Genomic DNA, 24,280 nt, shown 5'->3' with positions numbered 1-24,280 from the left:
TTTGCAGTTTATAGCTGTGGGAGAGTGTTAGTCATGTTTTTCCAGTGGTAGAGTCACTGGTAAGTTACACATGATCCTCAATGATCCTCTACTATGTACATCTGATCAACTCTATTTCAATTCACTAGTTAACAAGAATTAAGTATAAACTTAGAAAGGGGGTGTGGATCTAGTGGAAAGGGTTCACTGGGAATGGGTGTGGGATCAAAGAGAGAATAGGACATGGGGTTGACCAAAATATGTTTAATGGAATTGTTAAATAATTAAAAAAATAATTTTAAAGGTCATGTTTTGCCAACAGGTACATGGAAAATTAAAAGAAACTTTTTATGCTAAATCTATTATTATGCTTTAGCTACTATAGTAACAACACTGTTGGTGTCTAAATTTTCCTAATGTAATGCACACACACAGAAAAAAGTTCAGACACAGAAAATACATGAAAAGCTTTAAATTACCCTTTCTCTGGGTGCACGGCTATAGATCTTGGTTGATCCAGGCCTTGGGAAATAATTACATAACGGAAAGAACCATTGAGTCTTGCCACTTCAATTAAATTGAAACCATGATCGGTCCAATATATGTTGCCTAAGAGAAATACAGAAATGTCCACAGTCAAGTTAGAAGTAATAGAAATGTTTTTCCGCTATTCTTAAAATTAAGTTTCTGGGTCTTCACATAGCTAAGAGCTTGTTTACTTTCTTTGACTGTATATTTACTAAACAGCTGTAATTAAACTAATTCATAGAGAATTCAAATCCCAGTCTGATATTTTGCTGGTTTAAACTATGTAGTATATATTGATATATTTGAAAGAAGTTGAAACTTCTCCCAACTGTTCAGAATAAGTGTTTTAACTTTAAGCTGACTTTAAGTAAAAGGAAACTTCTTATTCTTTGTTTATGATGAGGAACTCTCTGGAGAACTGAGCAAACTTAATACACATTCTATATCTACATAAAGAAAAAAACACTTATCCAAAGGCAATAGAAAAAGTTGAACCACATGCAAAAGAGAGTATTTACCCCCTTGGCTAAAAAGAAATTTCAAAATGTTAGAAACAAGAACTGGAAATATTTTAAAGAATAATGAAACCCTTAGAAAAAATAACTGTGGAATAAAAACAAGAATAAGCCATAGATTTACCAGCAATCCAGTCAATAGCTATTCCTTCCACTCTCCCCAAGCCATTGGTAACAATATCTTCTTTCCAAGTCTGGTCTCTTTTAGCTCTGCTGATTTTATTTAGGCCCATGTCTGTCCAGTAGATGGTGTCATTTTCTATTGATAAAAACACACACAGAAAATGCACACACATTATTAAATACATCAATATATCTATTAGGATCACATTAGAACCAGTGTTACAGGATCATCCTGGACAGAATACATTAGATTCTAAGCATTCTTTAGGATTATTTACTAACCTAAATAGTAACAAAAGAACTATAAAATGAAACTATGTTTCAATCAGCATTTAAATTTTAAAGATACATTCGTGAAATTTTTATTACATTTTCTGCATTTGTCTAATTGTTTTAGCTTGATAAGTCTTTATTCCCATGAAATTAGGATGTTTATTCCAGCCATGCCTTTTTTTGTCTAGTTTTTGTGCCTCTTATACTGGAATCTGAGCTGGGTACTCATGGAATAATCAATGCAAGAAAGTCTCCAAGTACAGAGACAACAGACAGCCATGTATGGTCCTTTCAGTTGTATCAGTCGTATTTTTTTCCTTTCTTCAATTTTTTTTACTTTACATACCAATCTCAGTTCCCCCTCCCTTTCCTCCTCCCTCTTTCTCCATCTCCCTCCACCCCATTCCCCATCCACTCTTCAGAGAGGGTGAGGCCTCCTATGGGGAGACAACAAAGTCGGTCACATCACTTGGAGGCAGGATCAAGTCCTTCCTCCCTGTGTCTAGGCTCAACACGTTATCCCTCCATAGGGAATGGGCTCTGAAAAGCCAGTTCAAGCACTGGAGATAAATCCTAGTCCCACTACCAGTGGTGTCAAACTGTCCCAGTTGTACAACTCGTACTCACATTCCAAAGGCCTAATTTAGTACCATGCAGATTCCCCAGCTGTCAGCCAGGGTCAGAGAGCTCCCACTAGCTCAGGTCAGCTGGGTCTGTAGGTTTACTGATAGTGATCTTGACACATTTGCTAATGTTATTGCTCCTCCCTCTCTAAGACTGGATTCCTGGAGGTTGGTCCACTGCTTGTGGATCTCTACATCTGCTACTATCAGTTATTGGATGAAGGTTCTATGATGACAATTAAGATAGTCATCAGTCTGATTACAGGGCAAGGGCAGTTCAGGCACCCTCTCCACTATTGCTTAGATTCTTAGCTGGCGTCATCCTTGTAGATTCCTATGAATTTTCCTAGTGCCAGGTATCAATGGTATTTTAAGCATAAGGTCATTCAATATGTATAAAGACTGAAATCACCTAAACGCCAATTATTCCATCTAAGGTTCTAAATAGCATCTCAAATGGAGACAATAATTCTCTCATACTTTTCAAACTCTTATTATACAAATGGATTTCACAACTTTTCTATGCTATTGTGTCATTAAATAGTGTGCTTTTGGATAGTTTGAATGAAAAAAATTTCCTAAAAGACTATAAATGAAATATATTACATATGCATATTCATATGTAATAAATGAAGGGTAGCAATTATAGGTAAATGGTTTTCTACAAAGCTTCTAGAAAGACATTGGAGACAATTCATTAAATAATAATTTGCCACCAGTTAAGGTCTTGTGCTGTTGCCAGTGGAGCCATTTGAAGAACAAATTCTTTAAGATCAATATATTTTATCACTGGCACATGGACAGACTACAGAAATAGGGACAATGTAATGAATATACTAAAGTCATTTTTAAAGTAAGTATTGGGGTTTCTCCTCAAATGAAATATACACTAATTTCTTACCCCAGACCAAGGACTGATATCAAACAGCAGTATTGTCAATAACAGTTGCGTCTCAGATATGATGCTTTGAAGCCAAGTAGAAGGTAAAATATCCACTCAGCTAGCAGAAAAGTGAGGCCTTCTCGAATCAGCCTATCAGCTCATACATTCTGAAACAAGGACTTGACTAGACGAAGAGCATTATTTTATTTTGTAAAACTACTAAGTGATATATAATAAATTCATTGTTTTGCTTCAGTACTAATCTCTGTGAAAGATCATGTCCACATTTCCAAGCCATCTATTTTGTCTCTGCATTGTATTTATTTAAGACAGTTGATATGGGCCAGACTGCCATGCTGATGGTGAACATCATCTTAGGTTTTATGGTCACCATTTTGACTTATACTTGATCCAATTCAATAAAACCATTGTTCTTTCTATTTTGCTTTCAAAATATAACCCACATTCATTAACATCCATTCCTATCTTCACTGAAAGGCAATGCCTCTAACTCTGACCTGGAATCTCCAGCAACTCCTAAACTTTGACTTTGTACATCACTTCTTTATCACCAGATCCAATTTTTTAATTTGTCACGTGTTTAATGTACATGTGCACAAGCATATTTTAATGAAAAGCTTGCTAATATCTGTGAATATCTGTAAAATATTATTTATATAACCTGCTTTAATAGTATAAGAATTAAATTTAATCATGATAAATTTTATATACTCTAAAGACACAAACTGTATATAGAATGAAAGGCAGAAAGTAACATACTGTCATTACTATTCTCAAGTTATGTAATTCTTATACACTAATTTCATTTTCATTCAACAGATATTGACAGGCTGTGCTAAGATTTATTAGACATATAGGTATGTGGTACTGAATAAAACAGATACTATACAAAAACCGTGGAATTTACGTTCTGGAATAAAATTTTAAAAAATAAATGTTCTTGGTTTTTCTTGTAAGCCTCCAGGGAAATCTTTAAGATAGAGGCCAGCCTCATTTACAGAGATAACCAGGGCTACACCGAGAAACCCCATTTTAAATAATAATAAATAAATAAATATATCTTTTTAGAACATTTTTGTTTGATAATAGTATAAAGCAACTAATATAAAAATGTATAATTGAGGGGACTGATAAGTACAGTGGCTCTCCCACTGAAACAATTTTACACAACATTTCTCATGAAAATTTTCATGTATTAACATTTTAGAGAGACGAGTAGACAGCTATAGTGAATTGTAATTAAGCCCAAATCAAACTTATATATTTCCAGGATGGAGGAATGGCTCAGTAGTTAAGAGCAGTAGCTGCTCTTTGAAAAGTTCTGAGTTCAATTCCCAGTACCCATAGGATTCCTCTCAACCCATGGGTTCTGATACCCTCTTTTGAAGGGCAGATGTTCATGCAGACAGAACACCCATACACATAAAGTACATAGTTATATACTGTTGTAGTAATAATTGACAATGAATGAAATCAAACATATTTAATTGGAATGAAAGTTTTATTGAGTATTACTGAAAGTTAAATCTCTTAAACTCTTTTAATCCTCAAGTGTCTATTTTCTTGTCATGCATTAATAGGTGTTTACTCACTATCTCATTTAAATACTGTGCTTCCTATGTTTTAACATCAAATTTCCTCGAATAAATGTACCTGATTTCCTATAAATAAAATGCATGTGTGAAAATAAAATGCAATGAGAAATTACTTGTCTCCTAATGAAATAACCATTAATTCACTTGTCAGAGAATAAAAAGGAAGGAAGAAACGGACAACTTTGCTCTGATCATTTCTCTGACAGTATCATGGAGAATTTGTGAAGGACTTCATCTCTACATACCTCTTTCCCACATAAATAAATATGATACAAATATATGTATCCATATTTATATCCCATTAAGAACATAAGATTTATCCTCCAATGTTAAGGTCTTTTTCAATTGCACATAAGTGTATAACAGTATCTAAAAATAAAACTCAGTTTTATCTGTTATAAAGACCTTTTTATTACACTATAATTTTCTTTGTTTTGCTTTTGTTTTTTGTTTGTTTGTTTTGACTAGGTCAGTTATCTGGAGTAAAAATGGATAACATGTATGCCTTTTCCCAAAATCTGCCAACTCTACCTTAAGCTGCCTTCCTCTTCAAAACATCTAACTATCCTATTAAATGCCAGCTTGTTAAATTTGATTATGGATTCTAAATGTTGACATTAAAAATGTGATTCTATGATATGTACCACAGATTTGATAAGTTTTCTGTATCTTCATTCCAGCTTAGGATAAAGAATGGTGAACTGCACTTGTGACATCTTAGTGCTGATCTCTCTGAGGTAAAGTGACCATTTCATTTTACCATGTTGTAGTGATTCTCATATACACAGATACTTGTATCTCAAGGCTATCGATGAGTTTGAATACAGAAAATATTGATGTAAGTATCATTTGAGTGGTTACCAAAAGCTGTGGATTTAATTTGGCTCCTAAATAAGTAGTATTTCTCCTTTCTATTGGTGAGACAGTATTTTAACTCTATTGCAACAGAACATTTAAAACTACTTTCCTTCAAGTAATGAAATGCAATACTGACTCCTGAGTTCATTTTTCCAATTCATAGTAACTGCTCTATTTAATCCTTCTGTTGTTTATATTTTACTTTTATAATGTTTTAAAGGATCACAATTTTTTTCCTCTTTTCAAGATGAAAGATTAGCTCAATTTCAGTCTTTTGTGAAGACTCATTAATGTTCCTGTGCATGTCTTAGAATAAACACAACAGTCATTTCTGTGAAATGATACAGGTAGGCACTCTTAAGATTAGGGTAATTTTAATACATTCCTGTGTTATCTTCAACTCCCTCCTAATTAAAAATGTAGAAACTAGATGGGCTATTGACTACACTATCTCCTTTATACTTGACTGATTCAACAATGAGGGACTGTTAAGATAATAAACAAGCAAGACATTATAAAGATTATCTTCCAATTTATTCAGGAGATCTTATCTTCTTCTCCTTCCTAAGTGAATCCATGTATGTCTTTCAGAGTCATCTTTGTAGAATAGGTTATCTGAGGTTGTGGACTGTAGCCTGGTAATCTACTTATGAGTGAGTACAGGTAAATTGTGAGCATGAAGAAGGGGAGAGAAGAGGAAGATAGGCTAGTGGGAAAAACGTATACAGTAAAACAGACCTGGGCAGTGGTGGTTCACACCTTTAATCCTAGCACTTAGGAGACAAAGGCAGACAGATCTCTGTGAGTTCAAGGCCAGCTTGGTGTACAGGAGGTAGTTCCAGGACTGGTTCCAAAGCTACAGAGAAACCCTGCCTCAAAAAAAAAAAAAAAAAAAAAAAAAAAAAAAAAAAAAAAAACAAGAAACAAAACAAAACATAAAATGAGAAAAGCAATTAAACAATAAATATAGCACTAAAATGACCCGTAAAGACATTCTGTTATACACATAGATCTGTGACTTGCTTAGCCAGTATCAGAGAAGCTTCTTGCAGTGGATAGGAACTAACACAGAGATGCAAAGCTGAGCTATGTGCAAAGACTAAGGAACTTTGGAGCACCCAGTTTTGCATAGGCTCAAACCCCTTTATCAAACCATTCCCCTCAGGGATCAAGGACTATACAGGAAAAATAAATAAAGATTTATCTTCATTCTAACAACAGCAGCCAGGACTGATAGTGTTTCTTTTTATACAAGTTGTAAAAAGTGGGGGGAGTTTCATCTATACAATGCCTTTACATTTGGTACTATTACACAATGATGCATTATTTCAGCTTTCTACTCATTGATCAGAATTCACTTTTTTTCACATAAGTTTCAAAGAACTGAGGATTGGCATTTCAAATATTCCAAGGTAAAAGCTTCTAGGTGAGTATATAAAATGCAATATATAATTATTATATTAAAATAGAAAGTAGAAAGGGAGCAACAGAAGTATAGTCATAGGTAAGATACACTACCTTCTTGTTATAGACCTAGCTTTGCTAACATTTTGATGGGGTAATATGGATATCACAAGAAATTTTAAATGGACAATAAATTAAAAATAAATAATATTATGGTTGTCACAGGATAAACTGAGACAGTCTATAAAGTATTTTGTTTTACATTCTGTAACTGGTCACTAAAAGAAGACACATTTTTTTGCCTTCTAACTAATGCATGGTAGATAATTGACAACCAGTATTATCTGTACTAAATGTAAATGTGGCTGTGTCTGGACATAGTTTGAGGCAAGCTATTGATTGGATAGTAGCAAAACTTATTGTCATGGTTGGAGAGACTACAATTATTTTTCTCCAGCATTTATCAAAATAAGTGATTCTATAAAAATTTAAAGTATGTTCATTGTATTCCTTAATTGTGCATGCCAATATGTTCCATAAGAACATTTTCTTATGAGTATATGATCTACCTGGTAGGTCTTTCCATCTTCTAGTTTCTTCTTTTATTTTTTTATCCACCCTTTAGAAATTTTCACTGTAAACTCTTTCGATTTCTTGGTCAGATTTATTGAAAATTAATTTTTGAGGGAAGTATAAGTGGCTAACTCCCTGTTGCTTTTCTCAATATTTTTGTTACACATATTGAAAAGATATCTTGATTCATATATATTATTATTTTTTCTGAAAATGTTTGTCATAATTAAAAACTTTCTAATGCTATCTTTAGGGTCTTTATGTGTAGTATATTATCTACAAATAAAGATATTTTGACTTTTTCTGTTGGGTTCTCTCTTATTTCTTTCACTTATTGCCCTAGGTAAAACCCCAAACACTATAATATATAAGAGTAAATAATGTGAGGAGTGAAGAGATGACTTAGTAGTTTGCTTATGGGAACTTGAATTACGACCCCAATATCCACATATAAAGCAGCTCATGGCTACATGCACCAGATTCCCTACTACATTGGAGGGTGGACCCAAATCCTTTGATGACTGCTAGCCTAGTTCAGTGCTCAGTACGAGACTCTGTCATGAAGGAATAAGGCATGCAGTGAATAGAGGAAATTTAGTACCTACTTTTCCAAGATGCCAAATTTATAATTTTTTAAAAATTTTCTTAATGCAGTCAATTGCAGTTATACACTTTGTATTGGGGAATATTTTTATTGTATCTCTTAGGTTTTGTGTTTTCATTTAATTCTTGTAATCATTTTGTACTTATTTTCTAATCTTTTTGATAACTTGCTCATCATCTAACATTGTGCTACTAAATTTCTGTGAATTTTTGCATGTCCTATAATCTTGTTACTGATTTTATTTTCATGCTTTGTGGTCAGATAGAATACAAGGCATGGTTTCAATTTTTCTGTACTAATTAAAACTTGGTATGTGCCCTTTTATATGATGCCTTGGCTTCCAAGAAGAGCGTTTATGCAATGCTTGAGTGGAATGTCCTCTTGCTGTCTTTTATTCCATTTGATCTAACATGCCATTTATTTCATATGTTTTTCTGTTAATTTTTTACCCAGATCATAACTTGCCTGGTGAGAGCAGGGTTTTGAAATGACTCACCATTATTGGATTAGAATATGATTTTATATCTGTATATTTTTCGATCTATTTATTTCATAAATTTTAGCGCACTCACATTCAGTGTGTATATGTATAAAACTCTTACTTCCTGATGATTAATTGCTGTATTAATCAGTATAAAATGATTTTCTTCTTTATATCTTCTAACTTATTTTGACTTAACATCATTTTGCAAATACTTGAATAATGACACCTGTTTGTTTCCTAGTTCCATCTGCTTGGGAATCTTTTGCTCAAAGGTTTATGCAAAGTAGAACCTTAACTTTTTTGTTCCAGTGCTCATTCTATTCTTTCATTCAATATGCAGACTATTCTCTTGTCTCACTGCCATCTTAAATCTTAAATCAATTGAGAAAAATCATTTTTGTCTTAAAATCCATCCCAGAGCCGGGCGGTGGTGGAACACACGCCTTTAATCCTAGCACTTGGGAGGCAGAGGCAGGCAGATCTCTGTGAGTTCGAGACCAGCCTGGTCTACAAGAGCTAGTTTCAGGACAGGCTCCAAAACTACAGAGAAAACCTGTCTCGAAAAACCAAAAAAATAAAAATAAATAAAAAAAAATCCTTCCCAGAACAGCCAGGATGTCTCAGAAGGTAAAAGCACTCTCTACCACGCCTAATGACTTAACTTTGACCCCAAGAACTCATATAGTAGAAGGAGAGAATGGACTCCCACATGTTATTCTCTGACCTCCATTTGCCCCCTTTAAAATGTGTTCTTGTCCATCCTTCCCCAAATAAAAAGTAAATCAATGCTAAAATTATCAAAAACACTCTTTTGAGATGATTCTATTTTTTCCTTAAGTATGACAAATAGGATGGTTTTTGCAAATAGTTCTCAATATACCAATTTGATAGAGGAGTTCATGTAATTTCAAAATCTGTTTGGTATCTAAAAGTATCAAATTTCTCAGGTTATTAACTAAGGAAATTTTACGATTTTTTAATATAGTGCAACTCTTTGGTAATGGGTTCTGGTGATAATTTATTAAAATTTTTGTTACACTTTTAAAAAAATCTGAGATATATATGAAGCTCAAAGAATTATTTACAGACATATCTATGCATGAGCACGGAAATCCATCATTTTGTTAAGCTGAGTTCTTAAATTCCTCTGTTTCTGTGTATGGTTTCTTCTCTTACCTTTTTACAATGAAGTTCACAGCATGAGTCCTCCAAGTGCAGGTAAAACTTGGGAGAACTTGTGAATAAATATGTTGAGCTTCTTGATAAATTTCAGATTTTAATTCTAAAAGATTTTTTAACATACTCTTTATTTCTTTATTGAAAATTTATTAGAAATTATTTTTATTGTTGCTGAACTTTTGACCATTTGTTACAAGTTTTAGCAGCTAATTGCCAATAGAGTCATGTTAAGCTCAGGGAAACTCAAGCTTCAAAGAACCTGTTATATACATTTTGATTATTGAAATCAGAAAAAGAAATCAGTATCCATTGGTCTTTTGTCCTCTATCCATGGACTTTCACTCAGACCTTAGTTATTTTTCTAACATCTTCTAATGACCTTGTACCAGATATCTTTTCACTTTTGTAGACAGAAATATGCACATTTTCCATAATTTGTCTTGTCATTCATTGCCAGTGACCTTAACAGACAAGCCAAGCTGCCACGTTTATGAAGGCTGCCTTAAGGCTCTAAATTCATGAATTCTCCTGGCTCATCTAAGATAACAGTTTCCAGCCTGCTTCTCACTTTATGACACTGACAGATAACAGTTATTTCTAGGGAAAGTCCCATTTCACACACTTACAAAATCACATTTTCCAGATAGTTTTAGAATAGGTAACTTTCTTATGGCACGCCTGTTTTCCCATTATAATCCCAGCTTAATGTTGGTTTGTGTTCTGTCCCATTTCCCCTTGAAATCATTTTCGTGGCTTTAGTCAATTTGGATTTTACCACTAATCTGACATATGCAGTATCATTCACACATACATGAAATACACACTCAAAATGAGTTCATGGAAGTATGAGGAGGAAGGTTTATTAAACATAAAAGTTAAAAATGAGGCTCTGAATCTTTATTTCACAAGGTCATCTAACACCTCCTCCACTAGCTTCTCAGTGGTTGGTTCTCTCCCGTGAAACCAAAGTGAAATACCATATTCTTAGTTCCTCCCTCTTCTTCCTCCCACCTCTACTTCTCAACCCTTCTCTTTTTGTTTACCAATTCCCACCAAAGATATCTTATTTCAACTTGAGTACCTAATCTGCTTTTGTTAAGTTTAGAAGTTATTAAAATTGTCAGGGAAATTTGTAATAGCAATGACAGAGCCACACTTCCAAAATTCTAACTCACTTATCCCAAAGTACCACATCGGTTAAACCTGACCAGTAACTACTTGTCAAAACCCTAGTGTCTCCTCAGAAGAAAGAATCTCAGTTGAGGAACTGCCTATGTTGTACTGACCCGTGGTCATGTCTGTGAGACATTTTCCTGATTGTTAATTGATGGATGAAGTTTCAGACACTGAAAGCAGTGCCATCCTCAGGCAAGTTGGCCTTAGCTACATAAGGAAGCAAACTGAGCAAATACAGGTTTTAGAAAATGACAAAAATTATGAATAAAATCTTAGACAATAAAAGAAAATGTTAAAATTTTGGTTTTATTTATATGCATGTTCTTCACTCTTTAAAATTTCCTCTATGTATATTTGTGTGTGAGTATATATATATATGCGTGTGTGTGTGAACAAATATATATATATATATATATTCATAATAATATCAACTAGACACTTTGAATGGTTTATTAATAGAAATAAATGAATGAATAAATATTAAGAAAAATCTATTTTGTGGTAAGTTATGCAATAAAATAAGGAAAGTTTAGTAAAACTACTACAACTGCCACATGAAAATAATTTCACAACAAAGCAAAATCAATAGAAAAGGAACATCTTTTGTCATTAAATTATTTATATGGTTGTGACTAGAAGATGCAGTCCAAGTTCTCAAATCAAGCTTTGTTGATCCTTCCTGCTCTGAGACCTGATGTTTCTCCACATTCTTACCTGTTACTAGCATGTCATTCAGTCAGAACATACAGTGAGACATCTGGAAGAGTGCATGCGTAAGAATGTTATGAAACAAAGAGATCACTTCATAGCAAAAGAGGATTTTCTTGAATTTTGAAGGCAAATGGATGGAGCTAGAATACAACATCTTGAGTGAGGTATCCCAAACCAGAAAGACAATTATCACATGCAATTACTCATAAGTGGTATTTAAACATAAAACAAAGAAAAACAGCCCCCAAATAAATTGTAATCCCAGAGAACCTAGACAACAATGAGTGACATACATAGATTTAATCTACATAGGAAGTAGAAAAAGACGAGATCTCCTGAGTAATTGGGAGCATAGGGACTTTGGGAGAGGGTTAAAGGGGAGGGGAAAGTCAGGGAGGGGAGCAGAGAAAAATGTAGAGCTCAACCAAATCAGTTTTTAAAAAATAGGATTTTCTTTTGACTGGTTTTGAAGACTGAGAAGCAACTGCTTTAGAAGAGAAGAACAGCTCACTGAAATCTAGAGGCAATTAAGATCCAGTGAATTAAATGCAACGACTCCAAACTAAGAGTGAGATTGGCCACAAGACACCCCATGCCTGGGCTCAGGTAGGAGTGAAATTGCACTTCCTGTTCTTCTCAACGTCTGAAAAGCATCATTTCAAGCACATTCTTAGTTTAATAAAGACCCAGGTTCTTAATACTCTTTATTCAAAGGGATTCAATAATAAGCTACTAACAAATTCCATTTGTTTCTTTCATCTCGAGAAAGGCAAATCAATAAAAACGCTAATGGGCAATTATCTAACAACAACAAATCACTGAGTACTCCATCACAGTGAGTAAATAAAGTCTGCAGACTTCAAAGGTTTTAGATATCCCCATCTCATTAATGTACACGGCAATAAAAGCTCAGATAGCACACCTTCTTTTCCAGTTTATTAGTTTATCACAAAGGACACAAAAGACTGCCTGGTTTTTGTGCTATTTATAGAATTTGCACTAAATGTGTTTAATACAATAGGTTTAACATTTCCACTCAGCGTATGGATGAAAATGTTTCCTAGCTTCTGAAGCCACCACTGATTTGAGTTTCCACTATTGCTTCACCGTTTCTGCAAGCATGAAGTCAGTCCTCAGGTGGCATGGGGCTCCTTTGACTTTCAGGGAGTTCATGAGAACACAAGTGTCTGTCTCCCACTCTCCTTCTTCATTTCAGAAATAAAGCAAAGGTCCCTCCAAGCAGAATTCACTTTAATGCGTTCCTGTGCAGCTTTCAATCAGGAAGATGTCAAAATGAGACAGCGTGTAACACCTATGAGAAACTCCAAGGAAATCACCAGTTTTTTTTCCATAAAATGAGACCTCCCCCTTTTCTGTAGGAAAATATCAGAAATCTTGTTTCTTAAGCTTTTGGCTGTTCTGTGATAACTATAATCCACGAATCAGCCAAATATCATGAATACACTACAAAAATAAATCAGAGCTTTTCAGTAAATATGTCTGAATACTTTGTATCCTCATTCCAAGTGGAAAAAACAATCCTTAATAAAAGGTTTATTGATGAGAACGAAACAGGACAAAAGACTAAGCATAAGTAGTGAGTTCCCATATTTTAATGATTTCTTTTATTTTTTGACATCATAATGAAATTACATAATGTATCACCTTCCTTTTCTTCCCTCCAAATCCTCCAATATACTCCTTCTTGCCCTTTTTCATATTAACGACCCTTTCCTTTAGCAATTGCTGTTATATGCATATTTATATGTATATACACATAGTCACAATAACTTAAATACAGTCTACACAGTCTCAGCAGCTTAGCTAGTATATATGTTTTTAGGACGGACCTTTCAATATTAGAAAACCCTAATGTTTCAAATATTTCCTTCTTTATCATGGTGTCTCCCTAAGATTTCCCAATATGTGAATTTGGAAGAACAAATTGAGGATGAAATAAGTTGATCTTGGTAAAAACATTTAGGGCCTGTAATATGGCTCATTGGATCAAGGAATTTGTCACCCATCAAGCCTGGTGAACTGAGTTATGTCTCCAGAACGTGTTCTGCTGGAATCTCCAGCTCTGCCCCAGTTCTCTCTCCAAACCCGACCCTCTCAGAGAGACCACAGGAAGTCCAGTTCCACATTAACCAGGAGCTTAAGACTCCACCTACCATAATTGGGACCAAATCAGAGCGGTTTTGTGGATTATTTTGCCCATAACTGAAGGAACTAAAACACACAAGATTTGATGACTGACTAAATGCCATGGTAAGGTGAATACTGATGCAGAAAGACTCGGAGGATCCTCCGAGGTGAGCAGCAGTGTCTGTGGGGAGTCTGTTCCTGCCACCAACTAAGCAGTAACAGGTACTGAATAGAATTGGGAAAAGCGCAGACAGATTTGTCATCTGACGTTTCTGACATACTGAATGTGAACTTTTTTTTAAATGACAGAATGAGGATAAACTTGATCATTTATTTATAAGACTTTTCTATGTATATGGTTCAAAACATTTTATTGGCTTCTAATTAGTTAACTATGAAAAATTCATGGAGCATTCCTTCAGGGTATCAACAATGGGACGAGAAACAGCTGCAGATCATTATATGCCATGTATATGACTGACAATAACTTTAAAAGATTGCTAATTTTCTAGGAAGACTGAAGATTTGTTCATCTTTTTTTTTTGTGTGTTTTCTACCATACACATAGCTGTCTATAAAAAGTGTTAATTTGTAGTGCTTTGAATTTTTAACAAGAACATGCCTAACAATAAAAAATTTTGTGTTTAAAATGCAGGCCTAATACATTTACAAACTGTGATTTGATTAAAATGCATTTATTATTATGTGTATGTGTGCATGTGTGCCTGTGCCACGGTGTATGAGAAGGTCAAAGGTCATTTTTGTGGAAGTGGCTCCCTTCTTCCACTGTTATGTGAGTCCCAGGGATTGAATTCAGGTCGTTTGGTTTACAAAAGAGTAGTTTGCCTACTGAACAATCTCCTTGGTATTGAGTTGTGTGCTTGTCTGGATTGAGGGTCAGTGACAGTGAAGTCAAATTAGAAATGATCACATTGGTCTGGCGCCCTAGCTCTGGTGGAACAGTTGGTTAGAATGTCCAAAGTCCTAGCTTTAATTTCCAGTTCCGTAGACTAGAAAAAAAAGGAAATTACTATCCAGAATCTCCTGCGTATATGTGTATGTTACATATAAATATTATGCTCATCTTTGTTTAATTTTGATTCTATTGCATTACTGGCTTTGTGGGAGCCTAGTCTGTTTAGATGCACACCTTCCTAGACCTGGATGCAGCAGAGAGGGCCTTGGACTTCCCACAGGGCAGGACACCCTGACTTCTCTTAGGACTGGAGAGGGAGGGGGAGGGGGGAGGGAAATGGGAGGATGGGAGAAGGTGGAATTTTTAATAAATAAATAAAAATTTAAAAAGACAGTGTCTCAGATTGTACTTTAGGTTATTCTGCTCTTTATTATCTAGTCCAAATTGATCTGAAATACACAGGGACCTAAAACTAATAATCAGTATTCATATATATATATATATATATATATATATATATATATTCCCTCAGCTTGACTTTCCCAGTCTATGTTATTCACTTCATGTTGCCCTCATACCAATTTATATTAGTCTCTGTGGTGTTAACATAGACTATGTCCTTCTTTGCTTTTTGGGAGCTGTCACCTGACAACTTAGTGGAGTAGGTCTAGCTGCATTCATTGAGACATCATTTATTTTTAATTCAGTTAACTTACATAGATAGAATTAAATATATTATTGCTAGTTTCATGTTGAGTGTTCACTAGAAAATAATATAAAGAATTTGATGAAGATATAAACAATTACATTACTTAGTAATGTTTTAGCTCATTGCTTAATTGCAAATGAATTAGTAGGTATCCAGAAACTATATCTATTTCTTCCTATGAAGTACATTAATATCAGGTGTAGACTATGACATTGGTCTCATTTTATAATGAATGTATTTATTTATCAGGTCTTTGTTAACTGAGTATGATATAATTATCCCATAACTCATGCTCAATAACCAAAGACAATTTTCAAATTCTAAAATTCACAAAAATGTAGCAATCATAGACAAAGGGATACTGTAATTGATCCTTATTATTTAGCTTATTTGCATGAGGTCATAGGACATCCTATTATTCTGTGCTTTAAATACAAGAAAAAATTGGTCATGAAGTAGAAATGATGAAAGGCACATGAAAGATTCATGAACTGTCTTTTCTCCTCTTTCCCCCTATTTTTAAGTTTGGAAATTTCTACGGTCAAAGGGTTAGAAGTGCTACCCTAGACTGAAAAGAAGTTCCCCTTTAAGGATCATGCCAAATAACTTGTACAAACCTTACTGTTAATAACACGTGTGTATCATATATTATGGTATTTACTTGAAAGATATTGACTGCTTTATCATGCAGGAAATCCAGACACTCCAAAAATTTCAGCAACTATCTAACTTAAACTAGATTAGACACAGACTTTCCATTACAGAGGCAGAAGAATGAAATGGAGGAAAAAACAATAATTTAAAGAAAGAAAAGGATTCATATGAGTCAGAACTAGGAAGATATAAATGAGAATTAATCATACTTTTTGTCTCAGCAGAATAAAGAACAGGTGTTCTAAAAATTATTACTTTTGAAGCTCCTCAATCAAAGGCGAAATTTCACCTCTGTAGACCATGCATCTGCTGATGAGAAATTAAAGATTATAGGGCAGAGAAAATTAATTGGGTGAAATGGAAAACATATCAAAAGATCCTCCTATCAGTTCACAGTATCCGGTGAATGAAGTAAAAATAAATTATAGATGTTTTTCTAAATTTGCAAGATTTAAAAACATGTACATCTCAGGAGACTTGAAAAACAAGACTCTTTAAGAAACACAGTGAGAATATACATGAAGTACTTTTAAAAGTTTATACTATAAACACCTTAAGAAGGGTAGTACAAGGACAAAATTTTGTTCTGAAAGACCTAACTTGAAATGTTTTCAGTTATCAAAGTAGAAGTATAAGAATTCTCTGTGTCAGCTCATGTGCACATTCTTTCCTCTTACTGTATTCCCGAGAGTTGCAAGGCTCTCAGATCTTAAAAGAAAGGTAGTGGCAGGCTAGTAGCTGTTTGGAGAGGGGTCTAGAAAAGAACGGTCTGGTGCTTCAGGAATGTTAGCACAGGATTAAGCAGATGTGCCAGCTCCTGCAGACTTCAGCTGTCGAAAACACTCTACCAAGAACATTTTCCTGAACAGAACATAGCATAGGAAGGCTCCCTGTATTCTGAAATATGTGCCTTTTTTCATGTGTATGTATGCTTATTGCCTCCAAATTGTCTAACTTATAAAGGCTAATGATGATGTCATGAGGTCAAATAATGAGAACTTTGTTTTCAGAAGTTCAGGGTTATTTATAATAGTTAAAATTAGAAAATTTTTAAAAAAGAAGAAAAACAAACATTCATGGAAGATAGAGAAACATCCTGATACAACAAACAAACAAAATACACCCAACATTAAAAAGTGTAAGTTATCAAAACATGCAGCATGATGCAATTCACAAGTACTATTCAAAGAGAAAGAAATCAGATTTAAAAAAAAAAATAAGTCTACAAGAGCTAGTTCCAGGACAGAAACCACAAAGCTACGGAGAAACCCTGTCTCGAAAATCAAAAAAAAAAAAAAAAAAAAGTATTGCATAATTCCTATTTCTATGACATTTTCAAAAAGGCAAAATTAATGGTCGTATTTATCACACAAATCAATGCTTATGAAACTAGGAACTAACTGGTTAAGACAAAAAGAGAATTTGATAACATGATGGATTGTTTTATAACGTTTAACCTGTGAATGTGAGATATTCTTACTATCTAAGGACTATACCATAGATAACTGATTATACATCAAAACAAAGGAATTTTTAAAAATAGAGCATATTATTATAAAATTCTGCATGGTAATTTTTAGTTGGATAATCTAATCATATTCTGAAGTATTTGTCTTGGGGAACAGACATCCTAAAACTACATTTACCTAATGTTAAGTTAATCACAAGATAGATTACAACACAGAAGAGGATAAACCACAAGACCCAATGTAGAAGTTTAGTCCCCATGGAGTATAGCAAATCAGCTGAAATCAAACCCTTCAAAACAGTTATTCATTTGAGGGGAACATTTTTTATCACTGTAGAGAAGAGTATAACTCACACTTGAATTCCACTTGCCCGGAAAATGAACATTTAATGAATTTCAAAACATATGGAAATAATTGTAAGCTAAAAAGAACAGTAAAATAGAAAGTGAGTGGCCTCCCCATGATGTCTATACCACCGCTGCATCAGTGGGCTTGTTTAGCTAGGCCAGTGTTTTTGTAGCTCGCAGGGTTCACAACTCGGTAACACCATGATTGCTTGTACCACCCAGAAGCATGCATAACATTTTCTAGCACTGTGAAATCTAAACAGTAGGGATGATTCTTTCAAGTCAGTACCAACTTAATATCTCTGTGTTCTCAAGCATGTGGGTCTATGGAATATCATTGGTCTACAATTCCAAAACAGGTAAATAATTCCTGATGAAAGTATTTTTTTTAGTTGTTAGTCTATGGGGTCTAGTAGGGATATTGTTTTTCTACTATAGGGTAACTGCATTTTAATTGTTTGTATATGTTTGCATCTATATATATAAAGCATATATAAATGTATATATGTATATATATACATGTATTATATGCACAGACACACACAGGCATGCACACACACACATACATATACAATGAAGTTTTTACAGTATTGGGTAAGTTACCCACACCCAACAGCAATGTTGAGCTACAGGAACCTATGACTAGATAGATCACAAATGCTACGGAAGAACTTACAACTGTTATAATGCTAAATGGGCATAGTGCTAACTGGTTTCTAATGATTTATTGTTATTTATTGTCATAGATTAGGGTATTTCATTATACTCATCAGAAAAGCTTCTCTCAAATAATGATTAACAGAGATCTATACTTGGCCAAGATGCAGAGAATACGGGACTGCTGAACATTCATCCCCAAACGGAACATCACTACTTCAATCTCGCTTCCAACAGCTCAGTGATCATTGTGAAATGAGAGGCAGAAACACTGTAAGAGCCGGAGTTGATAGATGACTATAAGGAACACTGTCCTTTGCACATGAGGAAGAAGTTTTACATAAGAATGCGCAGCAGATAGAATGCACAAGCTCCAAGCAAGTTCCAACCAGCCCAGCGAGAGGCACTGTTGGCACCTGATTGATACTGGGAGAAGTCAGTTTCCTTTGGAAGTGCCACTGGTAGGCCAAACACACTCAAGTGGAAGGCCACTCATATTCATGAACAGATAGGCAGCACAAATTGAGCAAGATGGGTGAAAAACCAAAAGAATTGGAGGGGGCAGATATGGTCACAACTCATTGTACAAAATTCTCTAATGACTTATAAAAATTAAAAAAAAAATAGAAATACCTTCAAGAAGACATTCAAGGACTGCAGTAAGAGTCCAAAAAGGGAACAGATTAGACATAACTAAGCTCATAAAAACTGTACGGCGCAGTCTCTGCTATTCACAAGAACTTGAGAGAAGAGGAGTTAGAATACCAGCAGCAGCAATGACAGTTAGGATAGGCATCCTCCCCAATTGTTCTAGAACTCCTCTAGTTAAGAAATGAAAGTCCAATATCAAGTAAATCACTCCAAGATCCTGAGTTTAGGTTGTAAAATTGACATTCTGGTCTCTTTCTCAGTTTGGGTAAAATTTTATTGAAACTCTATCAAGTTTAAGATGCTTCCTAGTGGAACTGTTTTCTTTTGCTCTACTATCTAACAGGTGAGATCTGTACCTCAATTTAGCAACGCCACACATTTTCTCATACACGACTTTATTTTTTGCCTCTTTTCTCAAGAGACCGAACTATCACATAAGGGGTTATGACTGTTCTGAACATTGAAATATTAAATGAGGTTCTTGGTTTACTTCCTACCAAACTACAAGCAGCAAATAATCTAATCAGGGATGGTTTATGGTGCTGTGAGAGTACCAAACACATCCTATTCAGTTGCCAAGGATTTTATAGTAAGCTATGTAAGAAGCATCTTGATGAAGGGAGAGCATTCTACCAGGAGGTGTCCAGGGAGATGTCCCCAGCTGGTACCTTGGGCAACTGAGGAGAGGGAACCTGAAATGACCCTATCCTATACTGATGAATGTCTTACATATCACCTTAGAACCTTCATCTGGAGATGGATCGAGGTAGAGACAGAGACTCAATTTGGAGCAACGGTCTGAGCTCTTAAGGTCCAAATGAGGAGCAGAAGGAGGGAGAACATGAGCAAGGAAATCAGGACCATGAGGGATGCACCCACCCATTGTGACAGTGGATCTGATTTATTGGGAGACCACCAAGGCCAGCTGGTCTGGGACTGAATAAGCATGGGTTGAAACGGGACTCTCTGAGCATGGCGGACAATGAAGGCTGATGAGAAGCCAAGGACAATGGCACTAGATTTCGATCCTAATACATGAACTGGCTTTGTGGGAGCTTAGCCTGTTTAGACGCTCACCTTCCTGGACGTAGATAGAAGACCTTCGTCTTCCCGCAGGGCAGAGAATTTGGACTGCTCTTCAGTATCGAAAGGGAGGGGGAATGGTGTGGGGGGTGGAGAAGAGGAGTGGGGATAGGGGGAGGGGAGTGAGGGGAGGTGGCAATATTTGGGAGGAGGGGAGGGAAATGGGAAAAGGGGAGCAGGTGGAAATATTAATTAAAAAAGAATAAAAAAAATCTTTAAAAAAATAAAGAAGAAATAATTCCTATAAGAGTCACATGACTGTTTGGTTAGTGCTATAATGTAATGAACTCTCCAGAGGGATAAGAAAAGCTGCCAGTTGCTAAGAAGTAATTACGACTAAATGAGAGAGTCAGGTTTGACAGATTACAAAGATGCCTTTGTCCTCTGCAATGTGAGGAAGACAATGCTGTGTAGCAAACTGAAACTCTAATGGTTGCCAATCTATAGCTTCAGAGATGTGAAAATGCTCAGGCAAGGCAGGAATGTAATGCTAAAATTCCATATTGGAAAAAAACTATGAGCCCAAAATATGAGGTGGGGGTATAGAGATGTATGTCTTAGGTAGGGGATTTGCTCCTAGCTTGAACTATCAGGGTTTCCAGAGATAATTCACATTTCCCAACAAAATCTGAAAATTGATTTCTGATGAAAAATATATTACAGAAATATTTTCTTGCCTCCTTAGTAGTTGCATACACTTATTATTAAGCTTGTTGGCCAATGATTAAATTCTAAAATCATCCACCTGGAGAATTACTGATGATAACAAGGAAGCAAAGAGAAACACACAAAAACATCCAGAATAAATAGATATATGACCAAACAAAACTAAGAACATACTCCTAGAATTTGATGTGAAGGATGGTTTGTCCAGGAGTACTAGAATACATATCTAGATAGAAAGCCTATTTTTACATAAAGAGATTAACACTCAGGTGAACACCACAAGAAAGAATTTAAAAAAAAAAAAGAAATAAAGAGAGCACACCTAATGTGTTGCAGGAATGTCTGATCTGCCACAATAGCTCACTAGAAAAATAAAGAAGTTGTATAATATTATTTTAACTAGACAGAGATATGTTACATTTACTTATACTGCAGAATATTACTTAACTTTGCAAAAGTGTGATACATTTGTTTATGTTGAATTTGTTTAATGATGTACGGATGTGTGTTTAATTATATAAAGATGTGCTGCATCTGTTTCACTTTACCGAACTAAGGCATGTGATTGGCCTAATAAAAAACTGAATGGCCAATAGCTAGGCAGGAGTAGGATAGGTGGGGCTGTCAGACAGAGATAATAAATAGGAAGAGGAATCTAGGCTCAGAGAGATGGGAAGAACAAGGGACACCTGGGGCAGGAAGCTATGCAGATGCCAGATGGACAGACATAGAGAAGAGGTAAAAGTAAGATATACAGAAGTAAGAAAGGTAATAAGCCACAAGGCAAAACATAGATAAAGAGAAACAGGTTAATGTAAGTGAAAAGTGCTGTCCAGAAGCATGCCTAAGGTACACTGAACATTCAAAACTAACAATACATCTCTATGTCATGATTTGGGAGCTGATTGTTGGCCCAAAAGAAAAAAAAAAAAACTTGATATAGAAATATGATGAGGAAAGGAATTAGAAATGACGATATAACCACAGACACACAGCTGTCAGTTATTGCATAAATATTGAAATTTTAGAGCTAGGTTCCTTACTTTTTGGCTTTTTAAAACAGGGTTTCACTATGTAGCCCCTTGAGCTCCTAAACTTCCTGCCTCCAACTCCAAGTTGCTTGGTTATTAGTGCGTGCCATCATACCCAGATAATTCCATTGTTACCATTCCAAATAAAAGTATCACACAATTTATTAAGTGCTGACAAAAATAAAAGTGAGTATCCTAGTTAATATCAATTTGATAGGGTCTAGAGTGACACTGAAACAAGCTTCTGGAAATGCCCATGAAAGATTACCTAGACTAGACTAATTGAAGTAGGAAGACCTACTCTAAATGTAGGTAGTAACATTCCATAGGTTAGACTCATTTGGCTATACTATAGAAAAGAGACAGAGGACAGACCTGTGCATGAACCTTCACCTGCCACTGTTTCTTTACTGTGAGTATCTCAGGCTCTGCTACCATGATTCCCCACCATGATAGATTGCACCCTCAATCAGTGAGTGAGAATAAGACTTTCTTTAAACTGGTTTGTCCCATAGTTGATCACGATAAAAAGAAAAATGAGTGATACAATGAAAAAAAAGACACTACTACTGGATACCGCAGAGGGCCTGCCATCTAGCAAAGCTGAGGGTCATGCCACAGCAGCAGAAAATCCAAAATCACTTCAAAGTTAAGCTGTAGCTCTGCTTTGTAATCCAAGATAGATACTGTAGTAGAGCAGGTAAGTTAGCCACTATAACTCACCCACAGAGGGGGAAAAATAAAAGAGTAATAAGGCAGAAGCCAGAGGGCATTTGTTCTTATAAAAATCTTGTGATTTCTTTGCATATATTCCAGACTTAACCCAATTTTAATATTTAGTACCTACTGAGTAAAGAATTAGACAAGGAGTTGGAAAGAAAGATCCTGCAACATTTGATCTATTATTTACTGTGACAAGACCCCAGATCTTGGTGCTGGAATACTTACAACCATTTATGGGGAGAACTCAGTGGTAATGAAAGACCTTGAGGAGTACTGTACAGCATCTGAATTAATTTTAACTTTCTATAATTTAATGCATCATTTCCAGTGTTACAGAATTGAGATTGGAGAAGCTATATGAACTAGGTAATAAATGGAGTACTAAGTAAGTTTTTGGCTCTTTGTGGGCTGATCGGAACACGGATTCACCTAAGAGTCATTTTCTCTTCCAACCACAAAATTCGAATTTGGTATGTTTGGTGGCTGGGTGAACAACACCAAGTTTATTATGCTAAAGATAAGAACTTTCGTAGAAAAACTAAAGGGATAACCTCTTTCCACAACTGCTATCATTACTACATTCTAATTTGGATGTCACCAATAGAAAAAATTTAAAACATCAAAAAGAAGTGAGGGATAGATAGAGGGGATTTGTGTCATCATTAAAGAAATGCTATGGTCCTTACTACAAGTAATTACATCCTTCAAAGTTCAATCACATCATAGTATCTAATTCATACTACCTCAAAGAATAAAATACAGTGTATATCAAGTCTCTTTAGTTATTGGTATTAATCATTCATTCTAAACCCAAGGGGAACTTCAGCCAATTCCCTTGATAATGTGGAAAACTGCAAGGTTTTACCATGATGCAGAGCAGTAAAAGGCTCTGCATGATTATAATGAAATAAGCAAACTTTTCATTGAATCCCACAGTCCTCGCCATGTTGGGAATGAAAGAGCAAGGGAAAGACATATTGCAGAACTCACATGTGCCTCAGTGGGAGAACCCAGTACATAATAAAGGGGCCCTATAATAAGACTCATTAATAAATACTATCTGACATGTTTCTGGAAATCAGGAAGAAACTGAATACTATATTTTAAAGTTTCTAGTGAGCAAAGATCCAGAGAGCCCATAATAGCTAGGATCTTTGGTCATATAGAGCAACATTCTTAAACAAGCTGAAGGGGAAAACAACAACAATGTCCTTGTGGATCATTCAGATCCATGTATTGTTACAATCTAAGCATGAATTACAACAGCATTCAAAATCAGATCTGAAGTAAGCTTAGGAAAACTGTCTTCCCTGTGGAAGAAACTGTGAGCAATAAGCATGGTATAAAAGAAGTCCCTGATGTCTGCCCATTTATAAATTCTGAGTCAGTAGACAAAGAAATGGCATCTGTTTATGGGATTTACAAAATATAATTAGGAAATACAGAGTAGAAAGGTCCAAGACAGTATGTGAACTGATAGATACAAGAACGTAGGCATGAAGTATGAAGTCTTTTCAGCCATGTGTTTTTACTTGACCCAAATACCTATCACAAACAACAAAAAACCTCTATGACCTGATTTGTAATTATCCAAATAAAAATGGGTTATAGAAATGAAAGGGCAGACAGAAAAGGTGCACATGTCTCCAACCAAAGAACAGGTAAGCACCTGCCTACAGAACTCTCCCACACTCTCA

At 35.2% G+C, this 24,280-nt stretch overlaps 1 protein-coding gene across 7 annotated transcripts in view; it reads right to left on the bottom strand.

Annotated features, from left to right (window-relative positions):
• Positions 1 to 24,280, bottom strand: part of Lrp1b (LDL receptor related protein 1B) — a 1,777,797-nt gene that overhangs the window by 471,370 nt on the left and 1,282,147 nt on the right. For all 7 annotated transcript variants that reach the window (XR_009056008.1, XM_057755646.1, XM_057755649.1 and 4 more), the window contains exons 36-37: positions 1,147 to 1,281; positions 459 to 588 (exon numbers count right to left, since the gene is read on the bottom strand). Coding sequence is in view for 6 of the 7 variants with exons in the window: in XM_057755646.1 (XP_057611629.1) it covers positions 459 to 588; positions 1,147 to 1,281 (265 nt within the window). In the remaining variant the exon portion in view is untranslated. The remainder of the gene's footprint in view (positions 1 to 458; positions 589 to 1,146; positions 1,282 to 24,280) is intronic.

Source organism: Chionomys nivalis, chromosome 22 (genome assembly GCF_950005125.1).
Source record: "Chionomys nivalis chromosome 22, mChiNiv1.1, whole genome shotgun sequence".
Classification (NCBI taxonomy): domain Eukaryota; kingdom Metazoa; phylum Chordata; class Mammalia; order Rodentia; family Cricetidae; genus Chionomys; species Chionomys nivalis.
Note: the sequence above shows the minus strand (reverse complement) of the source record. Positions and strands in the feature narration are given on the sequence as shown.